Genomic DNA, 20964 nt, shown 5'->3' with positions numbered 1-20964 from the left:
ATAAAAAAGGAACGTATATGATTTATTATGTATGTAGACCGTATTGTGTTTTATTTTTTATGATTATTGTAATCACAATGGACCAACAGTGAAACTTAATGCTGCAGCTGTTTGTGTACGTTCCGCAGTAAAACCGTACAAGCCTTTATCCATCGGACCTTTAATCCCATGCATTCCTTGTGAGGGTTGCAGGTGGTTTTGTGTGTTGGTTGATATACATTAATTCTGGTTATCCCCCTGAGCTTTACAAGCATGCACAGCTCCTTTTATGCACTCTTTGCAGCTATTTCTTTATGATGAGCCACATTTACTTAATTTAATTGAGCCCTCTAAAGCAACTGCATGTGTAGACATGGTTTCCCCACTGATATTCTATCAAGAATTGACTTGGTGGATCAGGTTTTGAACACAATCAATCTGCAATTGTTCATGGAAATTCATAGTTGTAGACTGTCCATGCTGCGATCGCCAAGTGTTTGTATTGTTCAGATTCCAACACAACATATTAGAGTATCAGACCCTGATTCCTCTCACTGCAATCCTCTGCAATATCTTGCAGTCTCTCCATTTGCTCTCATGTCCCCTCATTAAGAGTCATGACTGCAGACATGTTCGTTAATTACCTGTGGCTTTATACAGTTGAACATGTATCTCAGTTCCTTGGCTCCTGGATATCATATCTAGTTATGCTCTCAACTTACTGTAATGATGATACTGTGTTAATGTATCATTTTGTTGTAATAGTTGCCTCAAGTAAGAAACTGAAAGAACAACATAACATACTAACTATATCAGTAGGGAAATCAAAACCTTGGATGAGCAAGAAGGAACAATACTTTTTTCTGCATTTTCAATTTAAAACTTCTGCTAGCAAAAGGTAAAATGACTACTCTTTATGCATAAGGATCATGGTTGCTGCTAACTTGGACCCATAAGCATTGTATTCCTGTCTAGCTAACCCAAAATATTTACTGGTCCAAGGGTTCCAGACCATTCAGTCCATTGAAGTCCCTAGGGCGACAGTTCAGTTGGTTAAGTACAATCCTTAGACATATGTCAGGGCACGGTTTGGGAGTTTGAATCCTGACAGGGCATTCCTCTGATTTCAATACATTGAGTACCATTGAAATAGGTCAGAATATTGCCTATTATTACAGCTCTTAAAAGTTGTATGGATCTGGCTGAAGTCGCTACATATGAAAGCGTAATGTAGTAATGAAAACAGTAGATTGAGGAGTTGCAAAAGAAAAAAGAGTAACAAGTTCTCCCAAATCAACACTTTATTTACATACACGTAACACAGAGATGCGACGTACTTCGTAACGCACGATACAGAGATGCAACATTGTCATTTTTGGGGGGAGAAGGGGCAGGACCACCTACCAGCTAATAAGAGCGCAAGCCGGTTGTCAGTGATCAAAAATATGGCTTCTGAATCGCACATTTCAGGGGACAGGCTCGACGCTGGAATGCAACATTTAACAGGCAGACTGCACAGAGACACAGATACCAGAGGAGGAGCTGCACAATGACTCAAAGTTCTGCAGCTACAGACACAAAGACTAACACAAAACCCAATCCCTCCCAATACATTTATTGTTTGTTGACAGTATTTTTGGGTTTGCTTTTCTTATTTATTTATTTTTTTTTTTTGCTTCCCACCCTCCCTTCAAAACAGCTTTTTAATATAACAGACATGCTTGTAAATCCCTTGGTTTAGGTAAATTGATCAATAAAACATATGCCATCTAGTGTGCCTTTACTGGGCTACCATTAAATATTTATTTGTTAGCCTTCTCTAGACAATGTTTTGTTCACCCAGTAGGACAAAAGATCGCAAACATATGATCTAAAAGACAAAAGATCCCTAATTCAAATGATTGAGGGGAAGTGCGGGGAATAGGTCTTGCCTGTGAAAAGTCAATTTACATTCATATGCATGGAAACAGGATCTCCAGAATCACGGCTTGATCAGGAGCAGAAATGGATTTGTTTTTTTGTCTATACATCTTTTTTATATGATCTTGAGATATTTAGATCATTTTATTTGGATCCTATGATCTCGATTCACCCAGACTGGGGAATTGGAAGCTTCCCTTTCACGCCACATACAAAATGTCTGAAGACACAACGGACTAACAGGAGATCTGGTCCAGGACAGTGAGATTTCAGCACATGGATTCAGGTGTCTGAGAGACACTTGCTTGCTTCCATTGTTTCCATTTTTCTAATAGATGGAGTGTACACCATCCTTGCCTTCCTTGTGAGTGAGGAGGCATCCTTCGTCTACATGTTCCCTCCTGAACATGTGAAATTAAAAGATCCTCAGTTTATGGAGATTTAATTTTCTGGGGTGCGAAAGGAGCTCCTCGGCTTGTGATCATGATCCAGGATGACACCATTTCTGTGGAATTAGTGGCATCTAGGGCATCTCTATGTGCTGAAACATCATTGGTTGGGAACCTGGCCCTGTAAAGTGTCCAAGCGATGCTAAGGCAATTCTGTGTAGACATGGCCAGGCCTTGGGATGCCCTGTGTGGCCTGTTCACTTGCTGTTTAATGAGTCCTATGTCTCACCCAACCCGCAATTTCTATTTATTCGGGTAAGGATAATCAGTGCATGTGAGCAGGCACAAAAGATAGTTGATAGACAGACAGACAGACAGATAGAACCTTTAGTCAAAGTATGATGGATGGGAATGGAAGCTTTTAATAATAGTAAGCTCTACATAAGAGGAAGTCAACAGTGAAGAGAGGAGGAGGAGAAGAAGGAGAAGAAGAGGAGGAAGAAGAAAGCACAGACAATGCGGATAGAGATCAGGATCCCAGAACCCATGTAAATTGACATGTGGATGGCTGGAAGGAAACGGGCCAGTTATTGGCTCACTCTTCAAGTTGCTGAGATGAGAGCATATAGCCAAAATCACACCCACAGAGAGCTTTTAAAAAACAGATGTACTTTTTCGTTTAAAAACAAATTAGACATGTGAGGATGAACACCAAACATGACATAGACCCAGAAGGGAATTGTACATAGCATTGAAAAATAAAACCAGAGATCTCAAGGATAAGGCCCTTGCAACAGTGCTGTGTCCAGGCTCTTCTGACTGGGGTGGCCCAAGTGGAACACTGACTTATGCAGGGGTGGCACGAAGTACGTGCACACACACACACACATAATGATCATAGTTTAGGATAATGCGCTGGTGCCTAAGGGTGGCCAATCATATTCCAGGGGAATCACGAGTCACCCCAGGCCACTCCCTGGACACACCACTGTCTTTCAATCTGGTTTGAGGAGAGAGTCTGGGCATGTCCGAGCACACAGCGATCCCAAGGCCTGGGCTGATTACTGACGCAGGATCCACATACAGTTCTGAAGGCTGACTTCCCCATGCTTTTATTTACATAGTGCTTCATGCAGTTTTCAATGTTTTTCTATTCATTTTTTATATACGTTTATCTATATATATATATTTATTTATTTTTTGTATAGTGTCTATATGTACATCATATTAATTTGTAAAACTATTTGCATCCACACACACACACATCAAAAGGTCTTTCTATTTGGAATCAAATGAGTCGCTCAGATGGCTTCTGTTTGTGTTTTTTTTTCTTTTCCATATCTTTTTTGTCCATTTTTCAGCTTTTTTGTAAAAAATAAATAATAGCAATGATGAATCAATGGCGTCAAAGTCACAGTCTCCTCCCCTAAATATTGCGAGTGGGCAGAAGATTGGCACGCCTTGTACGTCACAATGGGTTCCTCCGGTGGCAGAATGTCAGAAAGGCTTCCAGGAAATTGACCAAGTGCGCATCATGTAGACGAAGCCAACATTGAGTCTTCCGTTGGCTGATGAGGCAGGTGAAAGAAATTAATTAACCAGGCCTGTGCCAATCTCTCTGATCAATTCACACACAAATCACTGACCTTTATTGCGTTTACACTTTATTTTTATACAAACTATCAATGAAACCTAGGGCCGTCATGCATAAAATGTGCATCTGTGCAAGTGCCAATTAGCACCAGGGCAAACATTACCCCAGTGCAAAAATCATATTCTTTCAATGTATTTCACACTAGTGATGGGACTGGGGCAAGCATTCACTGGTGCATTCAATGAAAGAATTTGTTTTCACACTGCAGGAGTTGTTCCCTTAAGTGCTCACTCTACTTGCATCAGTGCAAATATGGTATTTACCCCCCCCCCCCCTGCTGCCCCCGTTTCTACTTTGTCTCCTTCCTCTATCAGACAGAGTGCAGGGTATTCTTTCTCTCCTCTCAACACTCATTACCATCATGCAGACTTGTTGCACACAAATCCTCATTTCAACAACTGCCCACATATCACCACTCCTCCCGACACTCTAGTGTGTTGCATTTCTTCCTAGTTGCTTAACCTCCCTCTTGTTTACCATGAATGATTCCACCTCGATTTCTTACACCGCCACACGTTTACTCAGAGTTCCTCCCCTACCCTCACAGGTGCACCCACTCATGAGTTGCATTCCCACCGTGGTCTTTTGTTGATGTACAGCATGGCACCCTCTAACTAAGAGGACATCCACTTACCACTAAATTTCCTTCCATCTTACACCACAGATGCATGCCACCTCGCACACTGCAATGTCATGCCTACAAGACCACATTAAACATGGTGAGCTATGCCAAAGGTCCCATCGAAAGCTCTCAGCCCTCCCCAACCCAGGGACTAACCCACTCTTGCAGCACTGAGGTACATAACATCTTGGCCAATCACTTCCAGATAAGGCTCCTGCTAAAGTGTAATGCGCAACAAATGAGAACTGCATGAGAACTTTGCACTCAAATGCTGCACTCATCAGCACTTAAAGTTCTTGCATCTGTCTCTCCCTCTAGCTCACTATCACCACTCACATATGTTCGTGCAAGACCTATTTCCAATACATTGCAATGCTATCCAATCATGGCATTCCTTTATGACCATCTAAGCAAATAAGAAAAAATGTGTAGCCATTGTAAATTACAAGAAGGCGGTATTACATCTTTGCACATGGGTGAAATGCCCCCTAAAAACAATCTAATCATTGCATTAACTTCATGCAGTTTAACCTCTTTCAGACCCGTCAATTAGATTTCCAATACATCACGAACAGGACCTCAATATGTTTAATAGTAATAGAGAATGATTTCAATTTGTATATAGATGTGAAATTTTAAGACCTCTGCTTGTCATCACTAGGGTACAAGGTAGGGCGTTCTTTACATAGGTTCCACGTATTCTCAAATGATGGAGGTGTAGAATATTATTTAAAACATGCAAATGTAGACCTCTCTATAGTCCTCAATTCCAAATTAATAGCTGTGTAAGTGCACACCTTGCATTGGTTCAACAAGCCTATCCAGTGTTGGGTCACGCAGATGTCTTCCGCTGGTTCCGATAGTATATCCTAAACCCCTTTGACTTAGGATGCCCCTATGGCTTAGGATGCCCCTATGCTGACAAACCAAAACATTCTCCTGGGATCATAAGATTATACCCAGAGTTATCCTAAACATTATGATGGCTGCGAGCCACCTCTCTTGTTTACACTCAACCCGTGCAATCTTTACAAAGCCACGCTTTATACTGAGCCTTAGAACCCTTCCACTGTAAACTTAAACTTTACTCTGGTTCTGATGACTCCATTGACTGCGTCTCCTATATAGTTGCACTCCAGATCTTTTGGGCTATAACTCAATTCAGTCATAGCCAGAATACTTAAGGGTGAGAAACCATGGGGGCTGTAGCCTTGCTCCAAATATCTACCCTTCAAAAAACAAATCCCTTAATTCTGCCACAGGGCACCAGTGCTGGCACTTGGGGTCTCACACATTGATAGGGGAAATACTCTCCTGACAAGTCTCCAAGATGTTCACTAAGCTCCCCTAAAATCAGTCCACTATGCTGCAGCACGTCTTATTAACGAAGCATTGAAATTTGACCGAATCACCCCCATTCTACACAAACCAAATTGGCTTTCTCTCCAGGCCAGGATACTGTTCAAGACTGCATGTATCATCTACAAATCAGTCACATGTATGACACCAGCGTACCCGGTGGCTAAGCTCGACATCTCTGGTGGCGCATGCTCTTCGCACAGCAAACCAACCAATGGCTTCAATCACAACTCATGGGCAAAGAAAAGACCAGCAAACAATCCTTCGCTTATCATGCACCCACCCTCTGGAACACGATCCTGGTGTCGGCTCGGAATACCCCACAATTCTCAAACTGTGCACATCTCTCAAAACAGGGCTCTTTCAACAAAACCTCACCAAGGACTAACTCCAACGGATGCACATACTGACGTGCAAACCTTACAGTACTGCACTACTGTTAAAAGATGGCAACTCAAATGCTGCCTAAGCACACATTGTACAGTGCTCCGCTGCTCTCGAGCTTGGTCCTCTCTTTAAAAATAAAAATAAATAAGTAGGGCACACACGCACACACTCCACCACTTAATGGATAATACACTGATGTATAAATTCCTCATCGGGAGACACCTGCTGCCAAAACTGATCACTTATACAGAGTTCAACTATACGTGTCAAGCATTGCACTTGCTACCACATGGATAATGCGTCAATGCCAATAGGCTCCAATAGAAGGTGGGAGGCTGAGACGCTTCTTGACTCCCAGATGCATGAAAGCTTCCCATGGTGTCTGTTTGCCTTCAATAACATTGATTTCATTTTGTACTTTTTACTGGGTCTTTTCTATTATTCAACTTATCTTTTTGTGATGGTTCTCTTTCTGTATACACCACTTCTTCCCACACCCAACCCTGTTCTTCGCTAAAAAAAAAATTGTTTTCAATCCTTTCATCTTAGCTCAATGTGTTTTTAAGCTGACCTTCTTCAGTCACCCCTTTTTGCAAAAGACATGTTCACATATTATCTTCCTCACGTTGGTACCCAACCTAAAATGTTCATTGGGGTGGTATGGCACATTATATCCATTGTTCCCTATAGCAGTCCAACCTACCAGTAATGTTATCTTCATTTACTTCAGGGGTCTGCAACCTTTGGCTCTCCAGATGTTTTGAACTCCAACTCCCATAAGCCCTAACTGCCATAGTCAATGGAGAGGAATCATTGGAATTGTAGTCTAAAACATCTGGAGAGCCATAGGTTGCAAACTCCGGCTTTGCTTGTTAAATTCACATCTGTGGGATCGCCCCGTGCAACTACCTTGGTGTCAAAGTATAAAATAGCACACAAGCAATTTCAGTTCCAACGCTTCAGTATGTTTGCATCAAATTTCTTGAAGGAAAGGTCTAAGTTTAGGTCAAGTTCCAGCATCACTAGAGGCCATTTGGCCATTTGCAATTCCCAATACAGTTGTGGATGCTCAGAAAAGTACACGGAGCAATCGGGACTATTAATCCTAAAGTAAATCATGATATCTTCCAAATGCCCGTCCGTAGACGGGTACTAGCTAGCAGCCCTGCAGTAGAGTCTCAAGGATGTGTTTGCCACAAAATAGCGATACAGCTCAATCATGAGTACCCAAATAAGACAGCCTCCACCCACAAGTACTTTACCTTAAATATATATTCCTTCTCACTAAAGCAAAGCAACATATGACTTTGAAATCCTAGAGTAGATACACAACCGGCATGGAACTCCAATAAATAGGGAGGAGACCGTTTTTACGCAAAGGCCATCGGCTATCGAAACGTCAACTGATCTGGGAATCCAAGTGCAAATCGAAAGCTGGCTTCGGAGTCACATAAGGACATGTACAGAACAGCTTGTTTTGACACATCGATACAGGAAATTCTTGGGGGCATTTGCAATGGAAGACTCAAAGTGCAGAATGTATTTGACTTTAGACAAGTGGGACGTCCTATTATAGACATGAGTTTTGCACAGGTTTTCATGCACACCCATCCAACCTAGAAGTACACACACCTTCCCAGAAGTCATCAATCAATTGGAAGTGTTTAAGTACAAACAGACACATACACTCATACCTGATTTGACTACACTGAAAGAGAACACCTGTCCTGCCATTTCTTTTAGTACACACATGCCTGACCTGAAAGTCCTGAAGATGACACACCTGACCCCGAAGTTCTTTAGTACACACCTGGCCTGGAAGTTCTGATTCAAATACATTCTGACGTGAAAGCCATAGAGTAGACCATCTGACCTGAAAGTCTTAGAATCGAGTTTCTTGTGATCTGGAAGTTGCAGAACAAAGAGAAATCTCATATAGTTCCATGTGCACACACACACATTGAGCTCGCAAAATCCCTTTTTTACAAATCGACATTTAGGAGGGTAGACATGTTATGATGGGCAAAGCTGCAGTGTCCACTTCCTGCATCCTCGCCCCCGCAGAGCTACCTACAAGTCATTCTGCTTAAAAGTCCTTCATCGAGAATCATTGGTTCAGTCTCTTGGGCCACAGAAAGCAAACAGTTAAGGTTTCAGAAGGTCTAGGTATGGAATGCGAAAAAGTATTCAGTCAACCTCAGCCCTCCAATGATTCCAAACAAGTAGTAGGCGCGTGCAGCGACTCAAGTATTTTACAGTTGGACAACCTTGTGTTTTCTGTCAAACTTTGCCAGTTTCCTGTTACACTTTCTCCATTTGACATCCTTTAGGGTGGAAATTCGGACTTCAAACAAGATGTGTGCCATCTCTGGTCAATGCTTGGGCATGGATAATATCTACTCCTCGTAAGAGGAGTTTAGATGTATTGGTTGATTCCGAAGCAAGCACAGTGTATCTGGTCAATGTGGATGGTTGGGCCGTCTTGAACTATGCAGAACGGGGCTACGGCAGGTCAGAGTTCAGGAAACAGGAAGCATTGCCATTCAGTAGGTTCACTTGACTGGCTTGGGTCAACCCAAGACGGGGAAGAAAGGAGAACCTACTATGGGAAACATTCTAGAACATGCAGCTAGGTTTAACAGCTACTTTGAAGAATGGTTTGGAAAGGCCCAACCTGCAAGAGGTCCACTTGACACACTCTCAGAACCTGTCCACTGCCAAGAAACCGGGGTATTTCATAATCGCCATGGGAGAAAAAAAAACTTTAACTTTGCATAACTGAGGTATTGATAGCTCTGGATCACTTAAAATGTTTATAAGGTTAAGCTCGGCTTCGACATTCTATTTTTTGTTGGAAAGCGCTTGGTCCACCTCCTCTTCTGGCTTCAGTGGATGCCACTGTGCAATAGGCCTTCTGGGATTTGCCAACATGTCTGACCAATGGCGTAGCTCAGTGCCCGTGGCACTGCAGCCCACAAATATCTTCCCGATAGCTTCATTCTTGCCAAGCTTGTCGTAATCCAAGACCGTGACGACCACCTGAACTTTCTGCAGAGGGAATAAAATGGGAAGAAAGAAAGGTTCAGTGGTCCAAACACATATACATACATTAAAAAATACTGTGAATTCAATGAAAGTAGTTTACAAGGGTTGTGAAAAAACTGTGTGACTACCAGAAATTCGCATTGGAGGTTAGATGATACAGTTGCTAGGATCGTAGGTTTTTAATAGCGGTACAAGCTTGTGTTCTGAAGAGCCTGTTGGTTGCTTGGGTGGGGTCCTACCTACTACTCCACCATGCTCCTACAAAATGTAATCCATAAAACATTCCTATATTCACTCCTGATCCAAAAACCCTTCTACTCCGCCACTTTCTCCCACTTTGTCTCGGGAGGATAGCTCAGGGGCAACGTGCTAGCCTTGGAAGCATGACCATGCAGAACAACACAGGTTCGAACCCCGAGTCACTGCTTAGAAACCTCTGGGTACTAAGCGCGTTATAAATAACCAATTATAACTATAATGATTATAATTATGAAACTGCTCATAGAAATTAAAAGGTGCTCTTTCTTGAGTGAGTGCATTTCCATGCTAGACATCTTACTTGTAATTTATTGTAGCGGAAGAATGAGTTTTGTTCTTTGTGCACATTTTCTTTTGCACATTTTCTTTCCACACCAAAAAGTGCAATGGACATTGAACGTTGAGGTCCGTAATGTAACCCTAACCTATGTAACTGGTCACCATCACAGAGCATGGCCACCATGGGATGCATTAGTGTCTAATTTAACTATTATTGTCCTATTAGTAACATGAACAGAAATAAGTTTATTGTTCTGGAGAATCAATGGTTCTGGATAATTGATATTGTATGAGGAAGATGTGCATTTGAATGGATTTAAGAGTAATTTATTATCAAGGTATAACATTTTTTGGTTTGTTCTTTACTTTATGCATTTTTGAGAAGTAAACGAGGTCTGAATTCTGACAGTAGAACATCACAATTACTCGGAAACACAACTGTTGCATGGGATGAGGATGTACATTGTATTTGTTTTTTGTAGAATAGAAGAGTTTGAGATTGCTGGCTTTTGTGGTAAAACTATATAACTAAAGGCAATATAAAAAGTATCAATCAAAAATAGACACCGGTTGGTAGGCTAACAAAGCCATTTAAATGCAAGCTTTTGCAATTTTCAGATAAATTCATTATGCAACCAAAGAAGTAAGCTGTTACAAAGGCTGGACAGGTTAAGCATTCATTCCCTTCTGGAAATCCATGTATCTTTAGGTCTGTGTTTCTGATTAGTAGTTCCTTCAAAAAGGGCAATGTTCTTCAGATGTTTCCTGTGATTCCCAGGCATAGGTTTGCTTCGGTGTCCAGACATTTGGTCGACCGAAAACTGGTCGAAAGACATTTGGTCGATGCAATTTTCGTCGAAAACCAAATGGTCGATTTTTTTTTTATTATATATTTATTTTTCGGGTTTTCGTTTTTTAAAAAAAAGGGTTTTTTAGAAAAAAAAGGGGGTTGGGGGGACCCCCGGGGGACCCCCCCCCAAAAAAAAGGGTGAAAATAAAAAAAATAAAAAATTCGACCATTTGGTTTTCGACCAAATTGGTTCGACCATTTGTCTGGTCGACCAATTTTTTTCCACCAAATGTCTGGTAACCGTTTGCTTCCATGATTCACCAGTAACCGGGACAGATTGGGAATGTCAACGCAATCCAGTAAGTGAAATATAAGTGGACCCTTTAATCGCTTACCGGCCCCGTTCTAGTTCTACCCGGTGAAACAGAAAACGGTGCGGATAGAGATCTGTTCAGAGGAACTAAGTAACAATGAAATCTCGATCCAATCAAAAATGTGCATCACTTTGCCTTGCTGAAACATGAATTGCATAAAGGTGAGAAGTTTATATATATATATCATGTGTAGGGTCAGGCTAGCACGGTTTACTAAGGAGGTCATATTCACCCAGATTAATGTATTTAGATATTCCAGTCCAATGGTGATAAGGCCATACAAGTGTGGAAGCTGTAGGTTGAAGAACAAAGTGACAGGACAAAACTCTAGCATGGGGTCCAATCGGAAAACACGCTGTGCTTCCTGCAGAGTGTAAAAAGCAAGGCAGAAGCTGCAGGCTTCACCAGAGGGTTGCAGGTTTCAAGTGAAGATGGATAATACCAAGGTGTCAAAGAGGCCCACAATTACAGTGAGGTATATGTAGTTGTGCTGTGGTCGTGATTCAGTTACAGCAGCAAATATCAGCCCTGATTCACAGTAATTGCATTCACAGTAATATCCAATGGTTGATATCCACAGCCCCAGCAAAGATCCAGCAGCTTTGGATGCTCATCTGCCCAGAAGCTCAGTAAATCCATCCGGCCTTCTGGGGCATCCAGACATGCTCATGGCTGATCTAGTAGATTGCTGATCACGCCTCCGCTACAGCAAGTCTTGCTCTTCTCTCAGATTGAAGTTTCCATTGTAGGGATGAGGAAATGTACCTCATAGTGAATATCTGAAACAGTGCCCCGTCCTCTGCGTGCCACGTGGCCTGTGATATCACAGAAAGAGGCTGGTGTCAACTCACATAGGTTATCCAGGCTTACCGATGGTGACTCCATTACCTGAAGCTGGATGGCTCAAAAAGCCTTCATATTTCCCAACTAGTCTGCTTGCCTCATTCCTCTGCCTGCATCAAACGGATGGTGGTGAAGGCTGCTTGGAGTGAGTTATTGGGGCTCCAACTATAGGCGGCCATCTTGAACCCCTTGCCTTGAGCAACCATTGCTTTTGGCCTTGTAAAGGTTTTGGATACCCTATTGGTAAAGCAATGAATACAATGTAAAAAATACTTATTTGACTCAACTGACAAGTTTACTTTTAAAGTCCAATGTTTCTCACGAAGGAGTTTGGAGAAAATGTGAGGTTTCTATTTGAGTGTGAGCACCCTGGTAGCGGTGAATATAGGCTTTTATGTACCTGCAATCCAACTTAACATAACCAAGTTATAACTCCTGAGTGAAGCAGGTGCTGTTAATGCGGGTTTAGGGCACATGAAGTGCTTGTGTTGCCCACAGCCGAGGCTAGTAAGGCCCTCAGCCCCAATTACCGGAGCAGGTGTGAAGTTTGAACTCATTTCTAGCTTGAGCATCTCAAAGCATTCAGTGTGCACACAGGAAAAATGGAATCCAAAAAAAGGAAACCTTTTTAAAATATGGCCGCCATGTCAACATGGCAGAGCATGAGAAGGAGCAGTAGCGGTGACAACCCTGTTTCAGAGCAGGAGGACTGGCAAAGCCAAGGAAAGAACCCACAGGAGGAGGAGCACCAGCCACAGTCAGATTGACTGCAGAGGAGGCGCCAGTGCAGCAGGTATGGACGCAATGGAGTCGGTGGCGCGAGCAGAAGGATGTGCTGGACCCACACACAGTGGAAAGGTGCTGTCCTCAGAATGTGGTCAATACCAGGGATTATTGATCGCGTTCTGCTTAGGTCATAACGACGTCCAGGTGCTCATTTAACTTATCTCTGGACATGATAATGTGGACATTGTACATGTATCCAGCAGGCACGATGCTTTATGTTACAGGGCCTAGCAGAGAACATGGACAGATAAGAACCACCTACAGCGAAATAAGGAGAGCCTGCGTCCTATCCTAGAGACTGTTAGGACTGAAGTTAAGGCGGCCCCTCGTAACGATGAGACTGAGGAACTCGTACTCAGTACTGGCAGGACCTTCGTAGTAAAAACGACTGCAATTTCATTTAGAAGTATTCTATTGCATCGTAATCTTCCTCTAGCAGCCAAAAGACCCGGCTGAGGCACTGCAGCTTGCAGTATCTGAGCGCTGATTCTTATGTTATGTGCAGGAAAGGCAATACACTCTGGAAAATTATTCTTATTTTCTTTCTTTCTTTCTTTCTTTCTTTCTTTCTTTCTTTCTTTCTTTCTTTCTTTCTTTCTTTCTTTCTTTCTTTCTTTCTCTCTTTCTCTTTCAAAACAGGATCAATAGATCAATAGTAAAATCTGCATCTCTGGCTCAATTATCCATATAAATTGATAACAAATGGCTCAAACTTGCAGCTGCAAGAGTTAGCAGCCAGGCAGTCCCTTGCCAGTGCCTGCTGGCATGAGAGTGGCCATGTCAAGGACCTACTGGCACTTTCTAGGACAGCTAGTCTGGATTTCTTCCAGTTTTTTTAGACATGTGTCCAACTTTTGACAGAACCACTTTAATCATCATGAATCCTACCCATGAGAAACCAAATCTGTTGCCTCAGATTTAAACTAGCCGGCATGGTTTACAGAGCTGAGCGCATTGCACGAGTTCTGCCACTTAGTACACGAGTTTCACAGTCAGCTTCCAAGATAAGGTACATGTGTGGGCAAGAAAGGTGGCACTCCAGCTTTCATTTTGCACACACCTCCTGTATGTTTATACATATTAAGAGAGGAAAATATTGAGACTCCCGCCTGGAGCTGGGAGCACCTATCACCAGTTCCAAATATAAAACATGCCCCTATGCCTCAAATAGAGAAAATACAAATTCGATAAGAAAGAAATTGATTCTTAAAACTGCATAGCTGCACACAATGTGTCAATTATCTCTGGACCAGAGGTCTGCAACCTGCGGCCCCCGCCGCATTTCGACTACGACCCCCATCAGCTCTCATCATTGGCTATGCTGGCTGGGTCTGATGGGGATTGTAGTCTAAAAGATCTGGAGAGCCAAAGGTTGCAGACCCCTGTGACCTAGACAAGGAAAGTTTGGGAACAATCTTGCCTGGGGTGTGAAATGATGAAGCTGTTCTCAGGGGCTCCACGATTCATGCAGAGTTCTAAAGAGGATCATGACTGTAATTGTGAAGTTTCAGAGGTTCTTGAGATATCACACATTCAAGCTTTCCTTTTGCCCTCCCCATCCTAATACATTATCCAGCAATTTACCAGACTGAGCCACGCAGAACGCGCATTGAGATAAGGGGATGCTCCCCTCCTACCCACCTCTCCTACTTAGGACTCTGAAATGGAAGAGCAATGCGTAACTTCTATCATTTACAGGGGGGGGGGATGCCTTGCTCACCTGTATTTGCTCGAAGGGGATCTCAAAGCTGAAGGACTCATTGAAGTAGGGGTTGAGTGTCTTGCTCTTGACGGTGGTCTTCTTCTTCTTCAGCCTCTTGCCATTCTGCATCAGGTAGATCTTTACGTAGGGATCTGGAGAGGAAAAGTAATCAGGAGGCATTGATGAGATCCTGGAAGTCATGGCATGCCACTCTGTGTGGGTCTTGCCTTGAGAGACCACGCTGATTGCCATAGCAATGGCTAAACCGGAAAATACACCGGCAGAGTTCACCTCCACACTATATTTACAGTCTACAAATATGTGGCATGGTGTGTGATAATGGTGAACCCGGGGAATGTGTCCGATGTACTGTCCACTGCCACAGCATCGGAATCCTTGATCATGCCACAAAATCCTTTAAGACATTAGATGACAAGCAGGAACATTTCATAAATATGTCATGTTAGATCAGACATGCCAACATATCCCTTGCCATTCCATAGAAGTGCATAAACCCCTATTATTTTTTTGTTGGACTTTTTTGTACTTTTAATTCCAGATTTACAATAGAAAAAGAGGAACTACAATTCCCATAAGTAAAAGAAAATACAGGGCTGTTTAAGCATCCTGTGAAAAACCTGGGGCATGCTGGTCGTATATGGTTACATGAAAGTTGTTCCAGAAAAATCAGGTCTGATAAACAAGCTATTATATCCAGATGAAAGGTATTTATCCATGTGTGTTATTTTTCAGAATAGTTCCCTTTCTTGTGTTCGGTCAGCACCTAGCTCTACTATATTCATGAGCCTGCGTGTTCTTCACTGCCATGCCTTATGCAAGTGTGAGAGCCTGCATTGCCGGGTATGCTGCCACAATGAGTACTTCACTACTCAGTTGGATCCAACCCTTTGGGGGTTTACTGTATGTCTAAAACCACCACGTTGTCTTCAGTATCCTCACCAACCTCCACTCTTCTCTCTTTCCAGTATTACTAGAGTCTTTGGGGTTTATTGCGAGCTCCCGGTATCCCGCCAGTAATTCCAGCGGGATACCGGGAAACTGGGCCTACCATCTCTTCCACCCGATATCCTGGTATTATTGGGGTATTATGAGTGGTGGGACCCCATGGGCTGGGAATACCAGAATCACCTGCACCGGTAGTACCGGTAATACTGGTGCCAGTGATTCGGCATTAATTTTCTGATAGAGGCCTGAACTACCGGCAGGTGAGGCCTGACAGTAGATCACTGACCCCACTGGAAAACTTGTACTTCCGCGGTCCGGAAAAAATGTTGGCGCCACAATTGCCAGCATTTTTAACTGCCTTATTTCTGGACCTGGGAAGTCATAATGACCCCATTTCAGCCCCATCCAAGTAGCTCCCCTCTCTTCTGACTGGGGCAATCCCCACCAGAAATGCCTTTATCATTTGCACTCCAGCCATTCAAGTCTCAAGTTTTACAATATCTTCAACATTTGTCTATCTCATACCAACATCACCTTTTCCTTCATTGGTTGTCTCATTTCAAGCCAAGGCTTTCCCTTTTCAGTGTCTACCAACTACAAATCTACAAGGTCTTCAATTTTTCACTCTCTTCAAGCTACTTTGCCAATTTGTTTTCCCAAACTGAAGATGTAGAGACTGTAGTTCACACCAATTCACACCGCTGTAGTCCCATGAATGAAAATGTAGAGCAGGATCATGATGTACCAAACTATGGATACTTCCCACTTGTTTGATGCCAGGAGGGCCTATTTCATATGGGGAAGATGAAAAGTAACTATGAAACAGCAAGGGAAATAGACTACCCCTCCCATATCCATGTCAGTCAATGACCTTAAACTGTATGTGTGCTAAAGATAAGGAATTCAATACACATAGCACCCAGAGAGGCAAAAGGGACAATTTACTGTTATTTAATTCATCATAAATTAACAATCAATACAAAGGACACAAATAAAATTATACAAAAAAAGGAAATCGAGGCTGCCATTAGAATTCTGAGAAAATATGACATCCCTGCTACATATTTAAAAACACCTGGTCATAATGTGGGGTTTAGTGAATAGATGTGACAACTATTAACACACTTTACAGGCTTGTAAAAGATCTTCTACCACAAGTCGCTGTTGGTACAAGTCCCCCTACACCAGTGAGGTAATTCCTGGATCTCCACAAGATGTTTCAAAACCTCAAGAAATAATTCACTTCTATTTGGTGTTACTTAACATTCTTTTCAGACCCTTACGGATTCCCCAAAATATCTTTAGGTTATTGATTATATACAGGAAAGACAGTACAAGGTGTAGTTCAACGAGAACTAATCAGATGGAACCTGACGGGCATAATCAATAGGTCAGACTGTGGGTCGACACAATGTTTCTAGCCCCTGCTGACAAACGGGCCTAACATAGGCATTGGCGTCTATTCAATCAAGTAGTCGTCATCAGGACATAACACTTCTATAGAGTTTCAATTTGTTGCAGACTCTCCAATTTCTTTTCTGTGTGTAGAACCGTTATACTTGTTTCGTGTTCAGAACAATGTTCTTAAATTATTTTCTTCTATTTAAGTAGAATCAATCTCCAACAGATTTCTAAATTCCCATTTGGCCCAAATTCTTTAAAAGCTTTTAAAGGAAGAAAGAAAACTTTTCTTACATGTCCTTATAGGCTGCGTATCAACTGAGTGATGTAACCAGGCATTGGGTGATCATCCAGATCCAATATCAGATTATTCTGCATCAAGCAAGGTCACACAGACAGAAAAGAAAATAATTTAAGAAACTCACAGGACACCCCCCCCTTGTTTTTTGCATAATTTAAGTAGCTTTCAGTCTCACCCTAAGTTACTATGGGAATCCAGACGTGGACCAATTGCTCACTTTTCTCAGAGAGGTACAGCTCCACCCTACTGATGAGGACAACCAGACCGAAACACCTGTCTGGGGTTGCGGTTGGTACTCTTGTTCAGAGGAGAATTGCCTGGCATTTCAATGCTGGACTGCCCCAGGACAGGACAAAGGCTGACATGCTTTGGATATTTCTCCTCTGTGAAAGATAGTGAGCTAAAGAATCAGGGTAAGGCCCTCGTAACCAGGACTAATTCCTGGCACTCTGGGTCATGCCCAGCGCTATCACACCGATGTTCCAACTGCGGGAGAGAAGGACATTTTCACTCAGTATGCAGGGAGGGGATACCGTTCCCCCATCTCACCTGCAGACGCCTACCAAGACACCTTTTCAACCACCGCCCCCACAATACAGAGAGACAAGATACTACCAGCAGAACCCACGGCGATATGTCAGAGCCATCAACGAGTACCAGGGGTATGACTACCCACACGCCCCCGAGCACACGGACCAACCACGATACATAACGGACGAATATGATAATCCACCAGATGAATATGGTGAGGATGGCTATTACCAGGACACCCAGGCGTCCCATTACAACTCATTTCACGACCAACACATTCAGGACAAGTATGTCAACCTCATTCTCGACAACGAGGAAGCCAGAGAAGCTCCCAAAATCCCCATCAAAATGGAAAACAACTTATTTCAGTTCATGGTGGACTCAGGTGCCACAGTCAACATAATGGGCGAGCAGGACTATGCCAAGATGACAAACCCACCAGCGCTAGAGCCATCACAGTCACGGATCTTCCAGTGGGGAGCCAACACCCTGCTGCAAACGATTGGATATTTCACATGCCGCCTCCTCCTGAACAGACGGCAGGCAGACACCCCCATCCATGTCATTCGCTCACTGACGAGAAGCCGGTGCCTACTCAGCTACCACCAGCTTCCCGCCTAGGACTGATTGAAATACACGTGAAAGCTGGTGACACCATCACCGCGACCTCGAACAAACAAAGGATGAAGGGTTTTGTTGGGGCAATCGAGTGTGGACAACCCCAGCAACTCATCTTGCAGGAGGACATTGAACAGAAGTTTCCGAGGGTATGCTCAGGCTTGGGGAAACTTAATGGTCCCCCCATCAGACTCCACATACACCCCACCGTAAGACCGATACCGCAACATCCCAGAAGGGTTGGGTTCCACCCGCAGGAAGCAGTGTCGAAGGCGCTCCAACAGCTACTCAATGATGACATCATCAAACTAGTGACAGGGCCAATGCTGTGGGTGTCCCCCCTCGTGATCGTTCCAAAGGAAGGGGGTAAGATACGCCTGTGCGTGGATATGAGAGTAGCCAACACAGCCATCCAACACGAAAGACATCCGGCCCGTGCATTGAGGACATGATTGTACCGCTAAACAACGCCCAGATGTTCTCAAAACTCGACCTAATACAGGGTTACCATCAACTCGAGTTGCACCCCGACTCCAGAGCAATCACGACCTTTGCAACACACATTGGCTTGTTCAGGTACCGGAGGCTGAATTTCGGGATCTCGTCCGCTGTCAAAATTTTTCAAGAGACAATCCGTCAGATCATCAGTCCCAAACGAGGTGCCCTGAACTACAGTGACAATATCCTCATCTATGGGTCGTCAAAGGCGGCTCATGACAGAGCACTCTACGCCACCCGTGAGGCACTGCAAGCTGCCAGCCTCACGCTGAACATCGCCAAATGCCGATTCAGTAAAACTAAATTGAAGTTTTCTGGACACATCTTTTACAGTGAAGGGATGATTCCAGATTCGGAAAAAATCGACACTATCACCAATCTCAGTGAACCACAACAGGTTGCAGATGTCCGCTCCTTCTTGGGCATGGCGGGTTACTGCGCAAGATACATACCCCACTATGCCTCCCTCACTGAGCCACTGTGGGGACTTTTGCAGAAAGAGGCTGTGTTTGCATGGACACCAGCATGTCATCGCTCCTTCATAGACATCAAGAATGCACTCACTGAAGCCCATCGCCTTGCCTATTTCAACCCATCATGTTACACTGAAGTAATCGTGGATGCCAGTCCAGTTGGCCTCAGAGCCATTTTGCTCAAACCAGTGGCGCAGACATCAACCCCAGGCACGTGGTGGCCTACGCAAGCAGGGCACTGTCAACGCCGAGAATAGCCTACTCCCAGGCAGAAAAAGAAATTTGGCCGCTGTCTGGGAATGTGAACATTTTCACAACTTCCTAATTGGGAAAAAATTCACCTTAATCACAGATCATCAGGCCCTCCTCTCCTTGTTCGGCAACCCTCACACCAAGATGCCCCCGAGGATCGAGCGATTGGGCATACGCCTCCAAGAGTATGACTACGACATCATCCACCGACCCGGGGGCGACCTAAACCCTGCCGACTACTTGTCACGACACCCGGTCGGGGCACCAGTCACGCGCAAAGGAGACATCGCTTATATGCACTACGTCGCAGCTAGCTCGCTGCCACCAGCCCTGTCGCTAGAGAAAGTCGCTGCCGCATCCGCCGCAAGCCCCACGACCGCCCTCGCAATCAGCCTTACTTCCACCAGCAAGTGGAGAGACTACCGGAGAGCCATGCTGGCCCACCCGGGGGTGAGCAAACAAGAAATTGAAAAACTAGCAAGAGTGCAAGGTGAACTTGCTGTAAAAGATGACAACATCCTATTCAGAGGGTGCCGAATCGTCATCCCAGCCACGCTCAGGAACGAAGTTGTTCAAACGCACATGAAGGACACAGAGGGGCCGAGAATACAAAAAAACAGCTAAGATGCCACGTCTGGTTTCCATTCCTAGATGCTGCAGTCGATGAATGGGTAAAGAACTGCCATGCCTTCCAATGCACGTCACCAGCAGAGGCCCCTGCGCCGTTACAGCACACACAGATACCCAACCATCCATGGGAAAGAGTGGCCATGGACTTCTATGGACCCACAGAATCAGGCGACTACCTCTTACTTCTGATAGACCAGCACTCACAGTTTCCAGTAGTAAAGATCGTCGCCTCCACGGTATTCCTCCACATAGCGGCAGTGCTGGAGGAAATACTCAGCGAATGGGGAATCCCCAAAGTCATCAAGTCCGACAATGGACCACCATTCTGCGGGCATGAATTCGGGACATTGGCCAAGCACCTAGGATTTAATCATATGAAAATCACTCCCCGCTATCCGTAAGCAAATGGGATGGCAGAGCGATTTATGGCATCGATCAAAAAGACAATCCAGAGATGAAGATCGAAGCAGTCAACAAGCACCAAGGGCTGTGTCGTCTCCTCAGAGTCTACTAAAACACGCCCCACGAGGCCACGAACAAGACGCCTGCGGAACTCATGTTTCACTATGAAGTACGCACCCGCTTCCCACGGAACCCAACTGTCACGCAGCCTGCGGATGGTGAGTTGCTCCGAAGAGATGCAGAAGGAAAAGAGAGGGCTAAGCGGGACACTGATGCCGGGCGCAAAGCGACGCCAAAAGACTTTCAAATAGGCGATGAAGTTCTGGTAAAGCAACCGATGAAACGTAAGACAGACCCGTGGTTTGCCCCGAGCCCCATGAGGGTCACCAAAATAAAGGGGACGATGGTCACAGCCCAGAATCAAGAAAAAGCCATCACAAGGAACTGCCAGCAGTTCAAACACTACGTCAAGAGAGAAGCCCCTGAGGCTCCAGGGAGACCTGTC

The 20964-nt window shown here is 44.1% G+C and overlaps 1 protein-coding gene across 9 annotated transcripts in view; it reads right to left on the bottom strand.

The window, feature by feature from the left end:
• Nucleotides 1-1262: 1262 nt before the first annotated feature.
• SYT2 (synaptotagmin 2) overlaps nt 1263-20964 on the bottom strand; it is a 1362149-nt gene continuing 1342447 nt past the window's right edge. For all 9 annotated transcript variants that reach the window (XM_069633618.1, XM_069633614.1, XM_069633617.1 and 6 more), the window contains 2 exons: nt 14406-14539; nt 1263-9358 (listed from right to left, as the gene is read on the bottom strand). In XM_069633618.1, the coding sequence (XP_069489719.1) occupies nt 9152-9358; nt 14406-14539 (341 nt within the window). In that variant the 3' untranslated portion in view covers nt 1263-9151. The remainder of the gene's footprint in view (nt 9359-14405; nt 14540-20964) is intronic.

The sequence above is a fragment of the Ambystoma mexicanum genome, chromosome 13, assembly GCF_040938575.1.
Source record: "Ambystoma mexicanum isolate Mex_15411 chromosome 13, UKY_AmexF1_1, whole genome shotgun sequence".
Classification (NCBI taxonomy): Eukaryota; Metazoa; Chordata; class Amphibia; order Caudata; family Ambystomatidae; genus Ambystoma; species Ambystoma mexicanum.
Note: the sequence above shows the minus strand (reverse complement) of the source record. Positions and strands in the feature narration are given on the sequence as shown.